The sequence below is a fragment of the Camarhynchus parvulus genome, chromosome 1, assembly GCF_901933205.1.
Source record: "Camarhynchus parvulus chromosome 1, STF_HiC, whole genome shotgun sequence".
Classification (NCBI taxonomy): Eukaryota; Metazoa; Chordata; class Aves; order Passeriformes; family Thraupidae; genus Camarhynchus; species Camarhynchus parvulus.
Window position 1 is genome coordinate 24,004,435 of NC_044571.1, and position 17,089 is coordinate 24,021,523.

Below are 17,089 nucleotides of genomic sequence, written 5' to 3' on the forward strand. Positions count from 1 at the left end.
TGAGTCTCCCTTACATCCCAGATGACAATAGTGTTAATTCTTACTGTGAGGAGTCAGGGACCAGCTGCTCTAGTCTCTATAAAACCAGTATGGGTACACACAGACAGAGACCATGAAGGAACATTGTACTCTTCTTCACTAAAATTAGTTAAATATAGACTAAATATTTTCCCTTTTTAGTGTTAGTAAATAATAAAGTTTAGAAATATCTTATTAGCATTATATATAATTTCTCAATGTTATTAAGCAGATAAATACAGCTTTCATGTGATTCTGTTTGTAAGAAACAAGTAAATAATTTAAATTTCTTTATTAAAGGGATTTATTACATATCTTCTACTTTCCAGTAACTACACCATTAGGGTGTTTTTAAAATTTCCTTTCTTATTATTTTAATTTTGAAATATCTTTTAGCCTTAGAATGAATTCACATGCATACAGTATTTATAATTCCATTTTGAGTAATTAATTATAGACTAATATGAGCATTGTTCCTATTTTTGTTAAAAGCTGTTTGTTGAAAGCAAATAACCTTAGACAGGACATGAATTGGATAGTCTCTTTTAAATTAAAATATATTTATGAGGAAATAGTTATTTTTTAGCCAAAATAAAAAATGTTCCCTGAGAAAGCAATTCATATAAATTCTGGACTTAATCCCTTACAGTTTCACACTCTTCTAACACAGATTTGTGTCATATTTTTTAAAAAAGTCACACTTGAAAAACTTGCTACAGTGATAAATATCTTGTGCCGGAAGACTGTCATAAAGTCTGTCTTGCTTTAGTTTGATGTCCTTTTAAGTTCTTGGGAGGATTTCTGTCCTTGCAGAAATGTATTTGAACAGCAAAATAACCTTCACTTGTCTTATGGCTTGTCTAATAAGCAATGATCTTTTAATGAGTGGTCACAGAAATTTCAGAAAATCTGTTGTAAACCATTGTTATTGAATAGTTTTCTAGCACTTGTGCTGCACTACCTGCAGCCAAACCCCATCCAATATTGGAATGATATTATATTCCAGGAGTCTTAAGGACTGATAGTTTTTCCTGTTTATAAAATAGCTGCAGATGTATTTTTCATGTGGAGAAGCTTCTCGCCTTAATAAAATGCTATTAAATTAGTTATACAAATTACAGATTTAGTTTTTGAGGTATTTTATGGTACATACCTTACATATATATATTTTACATATTATCTTACAAAAAAAAAAGTCATGATATGAAGAAATTGTTACTCTATTTTAGAGTAACATCCAGACTAAGTTGAAGCACTTCAGCTCTCTACATATACTGTTCTATATTTGTAAATCCACAAAATGGGAAAAAACCCACACATTTGGCTATTTGTAAGAGCATAGCAATAATGGAAATGGTACTCATTTACATTACCCAGAGGAAAAAAATAAAGAAAGAAACAATCCAAAAAAACCCACCCAAGGAACTGTGTAAGTTTTAAATTTATAGTGAGAAAATTTAATTTGCTTCTGCACAGGAGGAAACTTGCAAAAAATAAAGGCACTGTAAGCTTCTTGTTACAAATCTCAAGTTGTGAATGAAGTGGATTATAAAAATCTTACTGTTACATCTTGCACAGTAATTTATATGTAAAATTACTGGTGAAAGATACATCAATCTGAGTGAACTAATCATGTGAAAGACATTGCATCCACACCTTATAATAAACCTGGCTCATAGAGATTCCTTGGTAATGGCAAATCCATTTTTATTTCAGATGGGGTCCTTCTCAACTAAATTTAGCCAATTAAACTTAAGGACAAAATCAAAGCTTTTTCTTATCTAATGGGAAGAATCACCTTTAGAAGACAACTCAGAGAATTCTAGGGGATGCATTTAAAATAGGGATGATGATTCATTGCTTATAGGTCTGACCCTCCTTGGTTATAGAAGCCATGGGCAGCTAGCATATGTCAGAGGTGTAATCTGAACATCTTTAAATCCTTCATGAGGAATCCAGATCAAAGTGTGGGGCTAAAGGATGGGGCAACTGCCCACTAGTGTTCTGGGTCTCCCCAGCCATCATGAAGGGGGCATGGAGTTGATGCCTTATATTTAGAAAACATAAGGTTGTACAGAGGGAATCCTAGACGAGGAGTAGAGTTAGGTATTTAAAACAAAACCAATCTTACCACAAGCAAAACATAGCAGAACACTGTTGTATGGTTTCCAGAGGGAAAATAAGTAAGTTTTAAGTGTCAGTACATATTATCTGATGTTGAAAAAAAATATTATCTGTGTCTATCTTTACAAATATTTGTAAGGAAAACCAGTTTAATGGATAAATTTACCATGTAAAAACATTATCAGTGTGACTATTAAAACAGAGCACGGGTGAATGATAAGTGAATTGTTAGTGACAGAATGTGTAGATCCAGAGTAGAATATTTTTCTTACATAGGAGTACAGGATATTGCTGGTGAGTTTGAGGACTGTGTACAGATATGGCTACTGAGTACAGAATAGGGCAGCTGAGGCTACTGCCTGAAGGTCAGTCTTTGTAAGACAAGAATCTGCTTTACAGAAACAGATTAGGTTATTAATGAGTGTAATAGACTGTTAAGTGAAATGTTACTAGTCTGCAAACATTAAAAAATAGACCTATTTTTAAACAATGTTATTCTGAGTTCTTAGGAATGACAGTTCCTGCTGTCATTTCCTCCCCCCATATAAGCATTAAAGGTAAAGGCAATTTTGTATTTTTAATGCATTAATGTCCATTTCTAGTTCCTAGAAATGACAGTTCCTTCTTTCATTTCCTCCTCCACGCCCTCCCCCCATATAAGCATTAAGGGTAAAGACAATTTTGTTGTTTTAATGCATGCTAACATTATAATAAAAAAATTGATATTATTGAGGTATTAAGATCAGTTACTTATCTTAATCATTTTACTCTAACAAAATGATGGAAAATAACAACCTCTACAACACATATCTAAATCTGTGCCTGTGACACACAAAAACCTCTTCAAAAAAAGATTATTAAGGAAACAAAGCTAGCCTCAAGAAATTAGAATGTGTCAGGGTTGCCTATATAAATTTACCAGGGCCTTCTGGACATAGACAGATTTAACCCTGTTTTTGATGGCAGCTGGAACCCTTTGTGTCCCTGTCACGCAGCAGGGGCAGTGCTGGTGTGTTTGTGGGTGCTGTCTGTGCACACCAGCGCAGGGCACACGTCCTCATCCCTTGGGTGCCCCCTGCCCCTGCTGGCACTGGTGCCAGCTGCAGAAAGACAACTTGTGTTTCTCAAGCTGGCCCCTTAATTTGAATTTACTTTGTGGACAGCTAGTAGTCTGGCATTGGTAGTGCTGTCTCTGCTGGACATCTTCCAGCTGCTGTGATCAGGAGAGCGCACACTCGCCCTCCCCATGGTGGGAATAGGCTGCAGCTCTGACATTTGCCTTGGGTACTTTGGCACAATTCCCAGGCACAAGCTGTTTCTTTGCTGTTTATCACAGAAATGTCACCTTTCAAACAGCTATCAGAGACATGCAGGTCAGAGCTGACTCTGCAGTAGCTTAAACACTGCCTCTCCCAAAATTTCATCCTTGGGGGATGATGCCTATGTCTAAACTGTTAAATCACTAAATAAAAGAGGACTAGGGATTAGGCCAGGCAACAGCCTGGCCCACATTAACATTGTTTAAAGCTAGTTTCCTCTATAGGAGATTAGTCATGTTTGTAGAGAGCTGGTTGGAGTGGTCTAAAGGAGAGTTAGGGGGAGAGCTAACAGTTAAGCAGTGTGGATTATAAGGGATACTTAAGCTTGCTCCATTGCACTCTCCTTCTTAGTAAGACAGATTTAGCCTCTGGCTTTGAGGTTTAAAGGGTTTCATGATGTCAAAAAAAATGTTTTGTTCAACAACAAACATTTGTTCAACTGCTGACTGAATCTCTGCAAGAGTAACTCCTGTACTAGCAAGGATTTCTTCTAATATAAATTGGGAATATTCCACATATATTAAAAAAAACTTATAGATGTCATCAGGCCTACCTCATGTTTCTTAACAAATTATATACTTCTTGTGTCATTTTCAAATGTGTGAAATTGTCATTCTGTAAGTATATTCTCCCTTACACACATTTGGTTGATCTGAATCATACCCCTCTGATTACTTAGTTCATCAAAACACATTTATTTCAGATTATAAAAGGACTCTGCTCCTTGCTTAAATTCAGATTACATACCCTCTTACTATAGGAACTAATTTGCTCATTGTTACCAAAACAGATTAGTAATTTTTCTCAACTATGACCTGTAGATTCTTTTGCTTTAAGTGCATGTTGCACTTGAAACAACAACAATGAAAAAATCCACATCTGTTGCTAGAATTTGCTTCAATGTAGATGAATATATGAACCCATTGTGGGAAATGTTACTTAATCCCATGAAGTTTGGCCATTGCCACAGGAGTTCCTTTGAATGCAGTTTCTGAACTTCTGCAACCATACTCCACAAATGCTTTCAGTGAGAAGAGCCTAAAGAAGGGGGTGCTTATTTAGTGTTTCAAAAATAATAGATTATTATTTTTGTCACACAGGGAATAAATATTTTCCCTGTCAAGTAGTTGGAGTCTTAAATTTAGGGTCAGAAAATCCTCTAGAGCATGTTTTATTCAGACATGTCTCACCCTTTTTTCTTTAGTCTTTTTGTTCATATTTGGCATATCTGATTGCACTCAGGTAGAAGACCTGTATTTCCCTTCAGATCAAATTACACTCAGTTTCCTCAAATAGAGAGCTCACTTTGGGATGTCTGCTTGTGATATCTTTTTTTTCACTCTCAATATATTCACAAGATTTCTATAGATGATTCAAATGCTAATTGTGGGCAGAGAATATAAGGAATCCTAGATTCACACAATACCAGATGATAACAAAAGAGTTTGAATTTCATATACAGACTAGGAAAAATCTCAGTTTACAAAATTACTACAAAATTCTCAGTGTTTACGTGTGTGTTTTTAAAGCTGAGGTGTGCATAGTCTATACTATATACTTGGTTATTGCAGCATCTCTCCAATCAATATAAATTTCATTTTCCTTAAAATACTATTTATAGTGACCTTCATATATGAGAGGCAAGTATGAAAAAAGACGTCTAACAAGGCTTTTCAGGCACAAAATCTCAGTAATATAAATATATAACTTGGAGGACATAACTTCCAAGCATCATTAATCACAAGATCACATAATATTTTCCCTGATTTATTTTATTTTTCTCTGTCTAAATTCTGTTGGATTGAAAAATAGAAATGTAGGTTATCAGTCTTCAAGTAAAGAATGATGCAGTTTTTACATCAGCTGTAGAAAACTATTTACATGACCTTTGTCACTTGCTTTAACAGCTGAAAACAGCATTAGGCTTCCCTCTTTTTTTGCTGGAACTGTTCCAGAGGTTAAAGAGGCATCTTCTTAAACCATATAGGTTAAAGGTGGTGATGACACTTGGAGAGCCTGGGTTCCATTCCAGGCTCTGTGCCTGAACAGACGCAGTATTTACGGTTCATTCCTCCCACACATAGCCTGATTTGTCCCACTGCCTCCAGTCTGTTCCATTCTCATCCTTATTCTATTGCCTTATTGTCCGATTCATTTGCCTGGCTTCGTGTCCTTTCCTTACAAGTTTTATCTGAATCCTGATTCCTTGCACAGTCAGCTTCTGCCCCTCCTCCATTCCCTGGTTCTCATCCAAGCTTTCAGTTTTTTTCTACTTTGACTTCATGCCAACCTTCCTGCCCTTCTGTCCCACTTGCTTACAGTCCCAATCTCCCTTGTTCAATCTCAGTGTTTTTTTCCTCACATGTCACTTTCTTCTTTCATTTTTCTGATTAGTCTGTCTTTACCTACCTCTTGGCTCCTTGCCACATTTCTCTTCTTCCCTTTCACTTCATTTATTTCATGCTGTTAGTTCCAGATTCCAGCTTTTTATCTATGCCTTATTCCATTCCGCACACTCCCCCTCAATGCTTTCTACCCTGCTGCTAGTCTTATTCCCACAACCTACTTTTCCTGATCTGTTCCACTTTGCTGACCACAGTTGGTTATGGTCCCCTTTTCTCTGCACTCAAATAGAAAATAAAAAAATCTTCCTAATCTATATTGTATTAAGAATAGAGATCTGTAATGAGTTTCAGACATAATTTTCTGTGTTTAGAGTATTGTGGATCAGATTTCCAATTACAGAGGAAATTCTGTTTAGCCTCTGAACACTATTGCTCTTTTTTAGGGCTTTACCTATGAAATTTTGTCTGTAAGGGACACAGTTATCTAAGCCATACTATTATGCAATGGAGAACAAATACATGATCTTAGAAGCTCAGTTCACAGAAACTCCAATGGCTTAATAGGTATCTTACTCTCTAATTTTGGGAGTCTCTGTCTTGGAATTTGTTTCTCTCTCCAGGAGGAAGGTTCCTAGGCTACATTTTTCTTCTTTGTGTCCTCAATGCTTGCTAAAGTGCCTATTATCACCCCATTTAATTAGTTAAATAGTCTCCAGTATTATTCTAAGGATTTCTACTTTTCTGATCTTATTTATTCAATCTGTGGAATATATGGTTAGCATTAAACTACAGCACTTCTGTCACAGAAGCTCAGCAATTATAATAATAGCAATACTAATAAAAATACAAACTACTTCCCTGATTTTTTTATTCTTTTTATTGCAAATTTTTCTAACATCCAACAGTATATTTAAATAGAGCAGCTGTTACTGGTTCTATTAACATGTAGGTCTAAAGTGGACTGTACTAGCAAAAGGGGGCTCCCTGATTTATCCATTATAATAAAAAAAAACTGTCTTACAATCATTAGGTAGCTGATTTTTTCAAAGTTTTGAAACCTGGCTAACTTTTGATAATTTTCCAAGCAGACAACAACAAAAAAAATATTCTCAGCCTATGGAATTCATTTTCTACCTAATAAAACCCTTCAAATCATACAAACGCAGGAGGTCACAAGGATAAGTAAAATATTTTTCCACACCCAACCACCAGAAGTGCTTGATTTTTAGTTGCTTTATTTTTCTGTCTAATTAAAAAAAAAACAACAACAAAAAAAGCAAAAAAAAAAAAAAAAAAAAAAAAAAACCTGAAACTGAAATATCATAAGCATTCACAGGCAGCAGTCCTAGAAACTGCCTAAAAATCACACAGCTAAACATGCACTTTTCAACCCAGTAAGTTAAATTTTACTCATATGAGCAATAGAATAGCAATAGGTCCTTAAGAGGGCAGAGATAGGTCATCTTGCTCAGGGTGAAGACTGCAGAGTATAATGGTGTAACCAGTGATATTGTGTTCTGTCTAGAGGTTTTGGTGTGTTTCATGAACGTACACCTTCGATATATTTGGTGATTTTACTGTATTTCACACAATAGTGTGAGGTTGATAGTCAAAAATAATACTGATTTGATTTAAGATTGCTGTTCCACTAGTTTCTTATTGTACATCTTTATCTCACTGTGGATGAGCACATGGTGGGGACCATATCCAGTGGTAAACTGAGAAGTGTCAGCAGGTAGAACAAAATTGCCAGAAGGTGGTGAGGGCTTAGCCTGAGAGAACTGAGGAATGGATATAAAGAAGTGCCTGAGGAATAAAAAATTGAGAAGGAGGTTAGGAACCAAAAGGTTGATGGTGAACCAGGTCCCTTAGAGATTACAGAATATTTCCAATGTTGAAACAGAGGAGTGGAGAAGTGGAGGGAAATTTTGGTGATGATAGGGAAGAAAATGAAAGACTGAAGGAATTTACTGTTGGGGGTTCATGCAAATTGAATAATGCATATTCATTGTTATGCAAAACAGCACATGCGGACATTTGCCTGAAACCTTCAGCTTTCTGAATTTAGGACTTAAGCAGGTATCCCTCTGATGATAAAGAAAAGAGAATAAATGATCTGAGTTAGTGGCTCTGGGACTGGGATTTGGATAATAAGAGCTAAAAAAGCTCATGCAGAGCCAGCATTTTATCCTTTGCAGGTGCTCATACACATCTGATGTCCCATACATGGCTTCAGAGGAAAAATATCTGACCAGACAAGAGAGGAAAGAAGACACTTTTCAGGAATACTGGTTCTGCTCTACAGCTAATTAATTACCAGTAAAAAATAGCATGGTTTGAGTGCAGTTTGGAGATGCCTTGGCAGTCTCAAGTGCATGGGGAGATTCTTGAGGAATGTCTGTTACTCCTTCATGCCCCATATTTCCTACTCTGTCACTGCAATTACTTATCTATGGCAAGAAGCCTTGCAGTCTTGCCAACAATGGTGCTCCTGAGCCTTTGTTTTATGAAACTCAGCATTTTTGGGTTTTTTTTTTTTTTTTTGGTTAGCATTTGATGTGTGGTAAAACTTAGCCTCTTTTTCAGTACAGGGCAATTGTATTTGGAGGCTTTATGTGTGTATTGCAGTAAATTTATTTATGCTGCCTTATGTCACAGAAGGGATAAGATTGGAAGGGACTACAGTGGGTCATATGGTCCAACTTCCCTGCTCAAGCAGGATCATCCCAGAGCACAGGGCACAGGATTATGTCCAGACAGTTCTTGAATATCTCCAGTGAGGGAGACTCACAACCTCTGTGGGTGATTGCTTCCAGTGCATGGTCACCTGCATTTAAGGAAATTATATCTCATGTTCAGGTGAAGCTTCTTGTGAATCATTTTCTGCCCATTTTCTTGTCCTGTTGCTCAGAACCATGGAACAGAGCCTGCTCCATCTTCTGACACTCTCCCTTCAGATGCTGACGGAGATTGATGTGGTCCCCTCCCAGTCATCTCATCTTCAGACTGAACAGGCCCAACTCCCTCAATCCATTTGTGCAAGGGAGATACCTCAGTATCCTACTGACCGGTCACTAGGCACCACTGAAAAGAGCTTGTCTCTATCATCTTTATACCCTCCCTTCAGGTATTTACCCACTCTGAGATGAGATTCCCCTGAACCTTTGTTTCTCTAGGTTGGATAATTCCAACTCTCCCAGTTTTTCCTCATATGTGAGGTGCTCCAGTCTCTTAATCATCTTAGTGCCCTTTTGCTAGACTCTTCCGTGTCTCTTTTTTATTGAGAAGTTCAGAAATGGGCGCAGCACTGCAGGTGTGACCTCACCTGTGCTGGGTAGTGAGGAAGGTTCACCACAGATCAGGTATGGGCAACATTCTTCCTAAGCTGTTCAGGGAACCATTTGCTTTCTGCCCAGCTAAAGCACATTGCTCACTCATGTGCAGCAAGGTACTTACCAGAACCCCCAGGTCCTTTTCTGCAAAGTTCCTTTCCAGTTGGGTAGCCCTCAGCATGTACTGGTGCCTGGGGCTGTTCTTTTTCACTTGGCCATGTTGAGCTTCATAAGGTTCTTGTCTGCCCATTTCTCCAGCCTGTTGAGGTCCCTCAGGATGGCAGCACAACCTTCTCACATATCAGCCGCTCCTCACACTGAATGCCAACAGAGAACTTTGCCCCACCAACCAGATCTTTAATGGGGATATGAAACAGGCCCCATTACTGTTCCCTGGGGTACAGTGCTGGTTATTGGCCTCCACTGAGCCTGCTGGCCACTCACCAGCAGCCTCTGGGCCCAGCCATTGGGCCATTTTTCAGTTCATCACCTGTTTCTCTTCAGCAAGCATCACAGCAGAACAGGTTGTGAATGGATGTTCACAATCTAGCTTCACCAATATTGTCAAGGCTTCCTCATTAGTATAAGGTGCAGCCTAGAAGAATTACAGAAATAGGTATCTTACAATGTATTAGTGATGGCCAAAATCACAGCCCAATGTGCAGTGGGAACTGAGGCCAGAATGGTGCATGAATGGGAATACCTAAATCGTGGAGAATCTCTGAAGTTCTTTGAAAATGAGGGCAAGGATCTTCTGGCTCGGCAGGAAAAGAGCTAGGGGAATCTAAAAGGTGGGACTTCCAGATTAAAGTGTGAGACAGGAAAATATTCTTTGCAGTAGCATTCTCAACAGTCAGAGGATAAGATATCCAGTAAGAGATGTCATAGAAAGACAGAAATATGCAATTTGAACAGCATACCAGGAAAAGAGAGACAGACATACTTTATGAATACAGAAATTAACTAATTTTGTATTTTTGGAAGGAGGATATTCAGAGATAAGATCAGAAAGGAGAAAATTAAGTTCTGAGATGTTTCCTGGTGCTCTTTCTAAAGGTACTGAATAAATAGTTAAGAGTATAAAAGGAGAAGCAAGAGAAATGATATTTTATAAGCAGATATTTTAAATAACTGCCATTACTGTGGCATTTTATGTATAGTGAGTCATGACACTCTATTTTTTTAAAATTTACATAAATTGGCAAAGAGTACACTGGAAAAAAGGAATATACATATATATATATATATATACACACATGCACACTAATCTTATTCATAGTTCTACAATAATTCATTAGGTATTTCTGTTATTTCTTGACCTAGTATACGTATTTTATTTGTAACTCTGCAATTGAAATACTTCTGCTTAATGGTAATTTGCTGTAATTATTCTACAAATATTTCTTCTGTTAGACACAGTTCTGAAGACATGCATTTTTACATTGCAACCTAAATTGTATTTTAAAATACTCCTTCTAAAGCATTAGTGAATGCGTTAAATTCCAACACAGGAGAGTTGTGTATCCAAAAGCAGGTTATTGAAATTGTCGGTGACCCAAATACCTTAGTCTTGGTGACATGCATCAAGGAATCCCAGCAGGAGATATTTCATTGGCAGCAGGAAGCACTGATATTGGAGCATGGTATTTCTTGTGAAATAAATCAAAACCTTTGGTAACCCTAAAAGCTGCGTATTGTTGCTATACTGAAAATGCATTCAAAGACTCATTCCTCTGATACAACTACTACCACTTTTCAGAGATATTCAATAGCTCCATAACTAAGCATGTTAGTTTCTTTTCCTAATAAAGAAAGACATATACATGTGTATATTTTTGCATGACTTGCAATTTCTCAGTGGAAAGTGGGACTAACTGGATTTAGAAATAAACCTGTTATGGCTTCCCCACTTCTTGGGGGGAAAAATTTGCTGAATTTTCTGCTGTTACTGCAAGAAAAGAAAACCAGCATTAGAAATCTGAAGAGAGCAAGATCTTTTTATTTTATAGAAATTTGCAACAATATTTTTCTGTTTTTCAATGATGTGAAGTTTGGAGTTTTCTTTACAATTAATGGATTCCTCATTATCATTGTATTTTCTAGTAATTTTCCTCCTGTGTACTGAATTGAAACTGATTTTTTTTTTTATTGCAATGACTTCTTTCCTATTTATTTATTTATTTATTTATTTATTTATTTATTTATTTATTGCATTTATGCCAAATGACTATCCTTGCCCTTAGCTGACTTCCCAGTCAGGTCTCATTTATCTCTAGATGTGTTCTTCTTCTCTGAAGAATCCTTTCTTACTTTCACAGCATTTTCCCCCCTTTGCTCATCCTCATCTCTCTTGTCTCCTATTCTATTTGCTTTAACGCATATTCAAAAATGCATATAGTTATGCCATTTTGTTGGCCTCTACATTCAAATTCTAAAATTATTTTTTGTTCCTCGTGCACCCTTTCACTCATTTCTCACCAGTTTATCAGGATAGACATTGTTACAGCTTTTGATGGGAAACCATCTCTAGAGACTTAGGTGCAGCCATAGAAGAACTCACTTAAAACAGTTCCTTGCAAGGATTAAAAAATATGTTTTAGACTTTTTTATTATATGATACTCTACCCTCCCCTACTGTGCTATAATTTTTACCTTTACTAATAGATTAGATGATTTTGGTCAACATAAGATAAATGTGCCAATTTCTACTACTGACAGAACAGATTTACTTCTATGATGGTGGCTGTGAGTCACGCCCCTTTGACAGTGCTGGCACACTATTGTTGGATTAGTTAGACACAAAGAAATATTTGTGATCTAAGTCTTAACAGGTGGTGATGGGTGGTAGGTTTTTTCCTTCGTGAATTTGTTTACACGTGTGTGTGGAAGGTGATTTGGGGGTGGAGTTTTGCCAAGGATATCCAGAAATCGTAGAAGAATTGAATTTTGCTCTGCCACTTGTGATTTATATAAATGTTCTTAGTAGCTGAAGAAGGTGGGGTTGAGATGGTGGGTGGGAGTGGGTGTGGTTTATCTAATGATTTCAGATAGTGCAGGAAGGAAGGAAGGAATAAACTGAGTGACAGGCACCTGTCCTACTTCTCCCATTTCAAACACTTCTGCTTTTGCCCATTTTAGACCAATCTTGTGAAGCTGCTTTTGGTGCACCAGGCAAACCCCAATCTTCTTAACTGCAATAATGAAAAGCCTTCAGGTAGGTGAAAATCTATGTACATAGTGTATGTATTAGCTATTGTGACACATTTTTTCCTTCCTGTTTTCTTTGGTGACTTCCCGCTGAGTTCCTTTCTGTCTCAACTGCCTATAGTATGTGACCTCTTGAGTTGGAATTTCTATAGCTGTTGTCTGAAAACAAATTCAACACCTAGTTTTGAAGTGTAGCTGCCACTACTTACTGCAGAAGGCACCTTCTTAAACCACAGAGGAACAGGGAGCTGAAGCACTTGCTCTAGAGGTAATAGAATTGTAGACTCTGTTAGGTTGGAAGGGACTTCAGATCAACTGGTCTAACATAGAGATCAAAGCACAGCTAATGTCAGTAATGCTAGTTAGCAGTGTGGAAAAGAAGAAATACATGGCTGTCCTACATTCTGTGCCTAGGATAAAATGAAGATACAATTCAGTAATGTAGATAATAGAAACTTCCTGTCAGATTATGGGTGAAACTTCCCTTGCATAATAAAGCAAAATATGTTATGCTTCAAGTGCTGTACTGCCTACAAATACAGGGAACTTCATGACAACCTTAGAAGTGTCATTTGTGGTTAGACAGAGTTTTCATTTGTAAAAAAGGCTATGAACTAAATCAGATAATCTGAGTTAAAATAACAACTGCATTGTTATGTAGTTAGCTAACCATATTTAGTAGGTATTTAATAAAGTTGAGTTAACTGTCTTCCTGGTCTGCAAACAGAACTGTTTTCAGCACTGCTGTATGTATAAAACACATAAATCTAGCTTGTAGAAATGTAAAACATTTTAAAAGGATTTAAGTGCATGTTTTCACAGGAATAAAGTGTTGAAAAGGGTTGTATTGTTTTTCCTGAAGTCCTGTAAATTATTGAATACTTCAGTTTGCTACACAGCAAGAATAGTTTTGAGGTTTTGCATGTGACAACTTAAGTCTGTACTGAATTTACTTTGCCCTTGTTTTCCCAGTAATTTCAAGTATTATTTTATGGTTGATATCTGAGCAATTCCTTTCAGGTTGTCTAGTCACTTGTTTAGTCTTAATCTAATGTAGAGATTTTAATTCAAAGGAGCTTTTCTGTACCCTTTTCTTGTCTGAATATCTTGGTGTTCCAATGCCTTAGATGTTGCAGCTTCTGATTTTATTGAGGAAATGCTTCTGAAGGCTGAAATTGTTTGGGAGGAAAAAATGAAAGACCCTTTAGCTGCTTCTACTTTATCTCAAGAAGAGCCATATGAAGAGATCATCCATGATTTGCCCACAATTTCCAATAAACTGTAAGTAAGTGCTGGTGGTGTTATAAAGCAATTCCCCGCAGCCAGTTTATCCTTTGAACCATATCTGTCAATCTGTGAATCCTAGCTGAATGTGCTTGGAGATATTTAAATCCCAGCTGGACATGGTCCTGGGTAACTGTCTTTACATGTCCCTGGCTGAGCAGGATGAATGGACTAGGTGCCTTCTAGGAAGTCCCTTCCACCCCCAGCCATTCTATGATTCTGTGTGATTTGACAGATCAAGTAACTTTCCTTTTTGAAATCTCCTGAATAATCTTCTGCATTTGTATCTCTCATATCTTTTTGTCAACCTTAGTTTTATAGTTACAGATTATGAATAATAAATATATATTATTACAATTGCAGAAATTACCTGAGGTTTCCTTAGCAGAATTATTAGAGGTTTATGCTGTAGACTTGAACATCCTTTTGGTCAGGTAGATGGGTGTAGTGTAAGTACAACTATCATTGCCTATGAGAGAAGCAAGGATAAATCCTGAAAAGAGGAAAATCAGATATGTGATTGCAGATGAAATTATACTAGTCAAAATTATATTTACAAATTTATATTTAGATTTGTACTGCTTAAAATTCAAGTAGAATCAAGTAGCATTTAGCAGTGAGGACTTAAAACTCAAGACACAAATTGACTCTTCAATACTAAATTGTAAATGTTGATACTTTTGTATTTCTTTGTCAACCTTAAAAAAAGATTGCCATGGGTATGTGAAAAGAGATGGACAATAGCTATGAAGCCTAAACAGCTGTGTTATGGTAGTACAAGATATACTGATATTTCAAAACCTTCTTTCCAGATACTGTGATCCAGGAAATTTTAAAAGTTACAAGTAATGTATTTATACAGTGTGCAGTTGCCATATGTTGAAAGTATATATTTGTTAGTTGCATAATCTTGCAAAACATTGACAATAATTTTTCTGTAGTAATCACTGTAGAGTGTGTGAAGAAAACAATAACCTCTTATAGAGAGACAGATAAAGTATGTATGCTTCCATAGTTATGGCTGGCAGAATGTGTTTGGATACATTAAAATTTGGAAGAGGTGAGCAACTGTCATTAAATGATCAATCTGTTAAACTCAGAACTCTATGGGATGTATTGATATTTAGCAAAGTTTAATATTTCATGGATGGTAAACACAGTGTGTTGTTTCTGCTTCGTGATTTGTAGTCATTAAAACATGCAGCTGGATATATGATACTAATGTTTATGAAATTACAAATTTTTCATGCTTGGTAATTCCTTACAAGATAATCAGTCCTCTTGTCTGACCCACTGTTTCAATAGCATAAATCATATTCCTCAAATTTATGTGGCCTCAACTTTTAAATCAAAAAAGATAAATCTTGAGGCATGAAACTAAGCCTTTATATTCTGAAATGTAACTAAAACTTTTATTTTTAATTTTCGATATGTTGTAATACTAGAAGTAGATGGTAGATCACACTTGTACCTATGTAATGATACCTAGCAAAAGTTATTCATAGAGGTTTTAGAGACTTTGAGAACAGTCATCATTCTTGCAATGACTAAGTGATCTAGGTGATGCCTTTCCATGTGTTTTGTATTCTAGAACTTTGTATTGCGGTGCACATCTTGTACTGAATACTGGTTTTAGTGATAACACCTATTAACTTCTGGAAGACATGACTTGCATATATTTTAAGTGGTGTCAAATTATTTTTCTCTACTCTTTCCTTCCCGTAATACATAGATTAAGGTAGCTAACTTTTGAGAGTTTTCCATATAGTGACTCTTTATATGACAATAATGCGACCTGACGTGTAAAGAACTTCACTGGAAGTTTTGAAAAAGCAAAGCCCACTGAAGAGAAAACCATAGAAAATGGATATATGTGTGGAATTGGGTGAGTTTAGCTTCTATTGCCAATGTATCCCAGTGTGGGACTGCATCTAGTCAGTGGTGCTTGCATGAGAATACAGCACTAGGTGAAGCCAAAGCCCTGCTCAGCTCTGTGCACTGACTTTGGCAGTGATCCTTTGCACACAGCCAGGGGGCCATTATTAGGATACAGCAAGCTTGAAGTAATGCCACTTTGGCATGTTCTTAAGACTTTTAGCAGCCTTAGGTTTAGTGACTTCCTCAGCCAGAGCTTTGCAGTACCCATCTATCAGTTGTGCTGTCAGTGCAGCAAGGTATCAGCTGGCCAGCCAACTATTCTGAGATGGGAGCATTCTTGGAAGGCAAAATTATTGATGTATCTTTCTCATGCATGTCCCAACTACCACTACTGAATATGTAAAACTGTTGGTGAACCATACCATACAGAGTTCCAAGTTACTTATAAATCCTCTAACCTTAATTTATAGTGGCTGAAAATCAGTGTCATCTCAGAGTTAGTTATCTCAGCTCTACAGTATCATGCTTATAATTGTGAAACCTAAAACCTTTGCAGAGAGGTATTATTCCAAATGATAGTAGACATATTCTTGAGATACAATGGATTATCCTCCAGAGTGGCTCCATGCTTCCTGTTAGAGAGGCAGCCTAGATTCCTGGTTTCAACATTTTTTTCCAATGTTGAAAACAAAGAGTTTCATCTTTCATGCTCTGTTAAGAGTGTTTAGAGAGATGTGTACTATGCTAGTTTGAAGATAAATATCTGTGCTGTTCTTGTGTTACAAACCAATTTTTTAGTGCTGAAGAGGAGTGCACAATAATAATCCACATATACCTTTGCTTTAGTATATATTGCATCCATTCTTTATCAACTCTTTAGATGTAAGAAAGCAATCTGAGGTGGAAAGTTTTACAATAGTTCCTAGTATAGGAATAGTTCCTGTGTTGTGGCCATATTGCTTTGTGGCCATTTCTCAGAAGAAAACAGTATTCAAAAGCAGACTCAAAAATGATGAACAAACAATTATAAGTATCATGTGTTTTGTCACCAAATCTAGTTTTGCTGGTTGAAATTTAAATTATAGCATTGATTTCTGGAATAACACTGTAAAGAGGTGAATTGAAAGTCAGGAGAGGAAACAAAATTTAGTAGTCAGTATATTTGAAATATGCTGTTACCAAGCAAACCTGGCTTTCTGCATTGCACTCAATCTCATCAGTGAGGTGAGGGTAACACAGGGCAGGGTTGCAGTTATTTCTCTTTGTCACTCCTCATGTCTTGCTCTTTTCTTGTGCTTTACACAGGCCCTCCACAAGCTGCAGCATCTTTGAGGCCATACCTGCTTCAGCATAGTTCCTTGGTCATAATTGACTAAGTAAATTAGCTGAAGGACAGAATTTTAGTAATGTCATGAAGTTACTTGAAGGTTGACTATTGCAGCAAACCTAAGGTCTATGCTGGAAAGTTTTTCCAGTCTTAATTTTAATGGTACTGTCAAAAGAAAACTTGTTACTCCCCCGGGAAAAATACCAGCGCAGAATACATTAGTTGACATAGCTTACAGTTCAGAACATTAAATTG

At 36.7% G+C, this 17,089-nt stretch overlaps 1 protein-coding gene across 4 annotated transcripts in view; it reads left to right on the forward strand.

The window, feature by feature from the left end:
- Window positions 1–17,089, forward strand: part of MYO16 (myosin XVI) — a 358,619-nt gene that overhangs the window by 165,584 nt on the left and 175,946 nt on the right. For all 4 annotated transcript variants that reach the window (XM_030948473.1, XM_030948456.1, XM_030948465.1 and 1 more), the window contains exons 8-9: window positions 12,277–12,352; window positions 13,473–13,626. In XM_030948473.1, coding sequence (XP_030804333.1) covers window positions 12,277–12,352; window positions 13,473–13,626 — 230 coding nt within the window. The remainder of the gene's footprint in view (window positions 1–12,276; window positions 12,353–13,472; window positions 13,627–17,089) is intronic.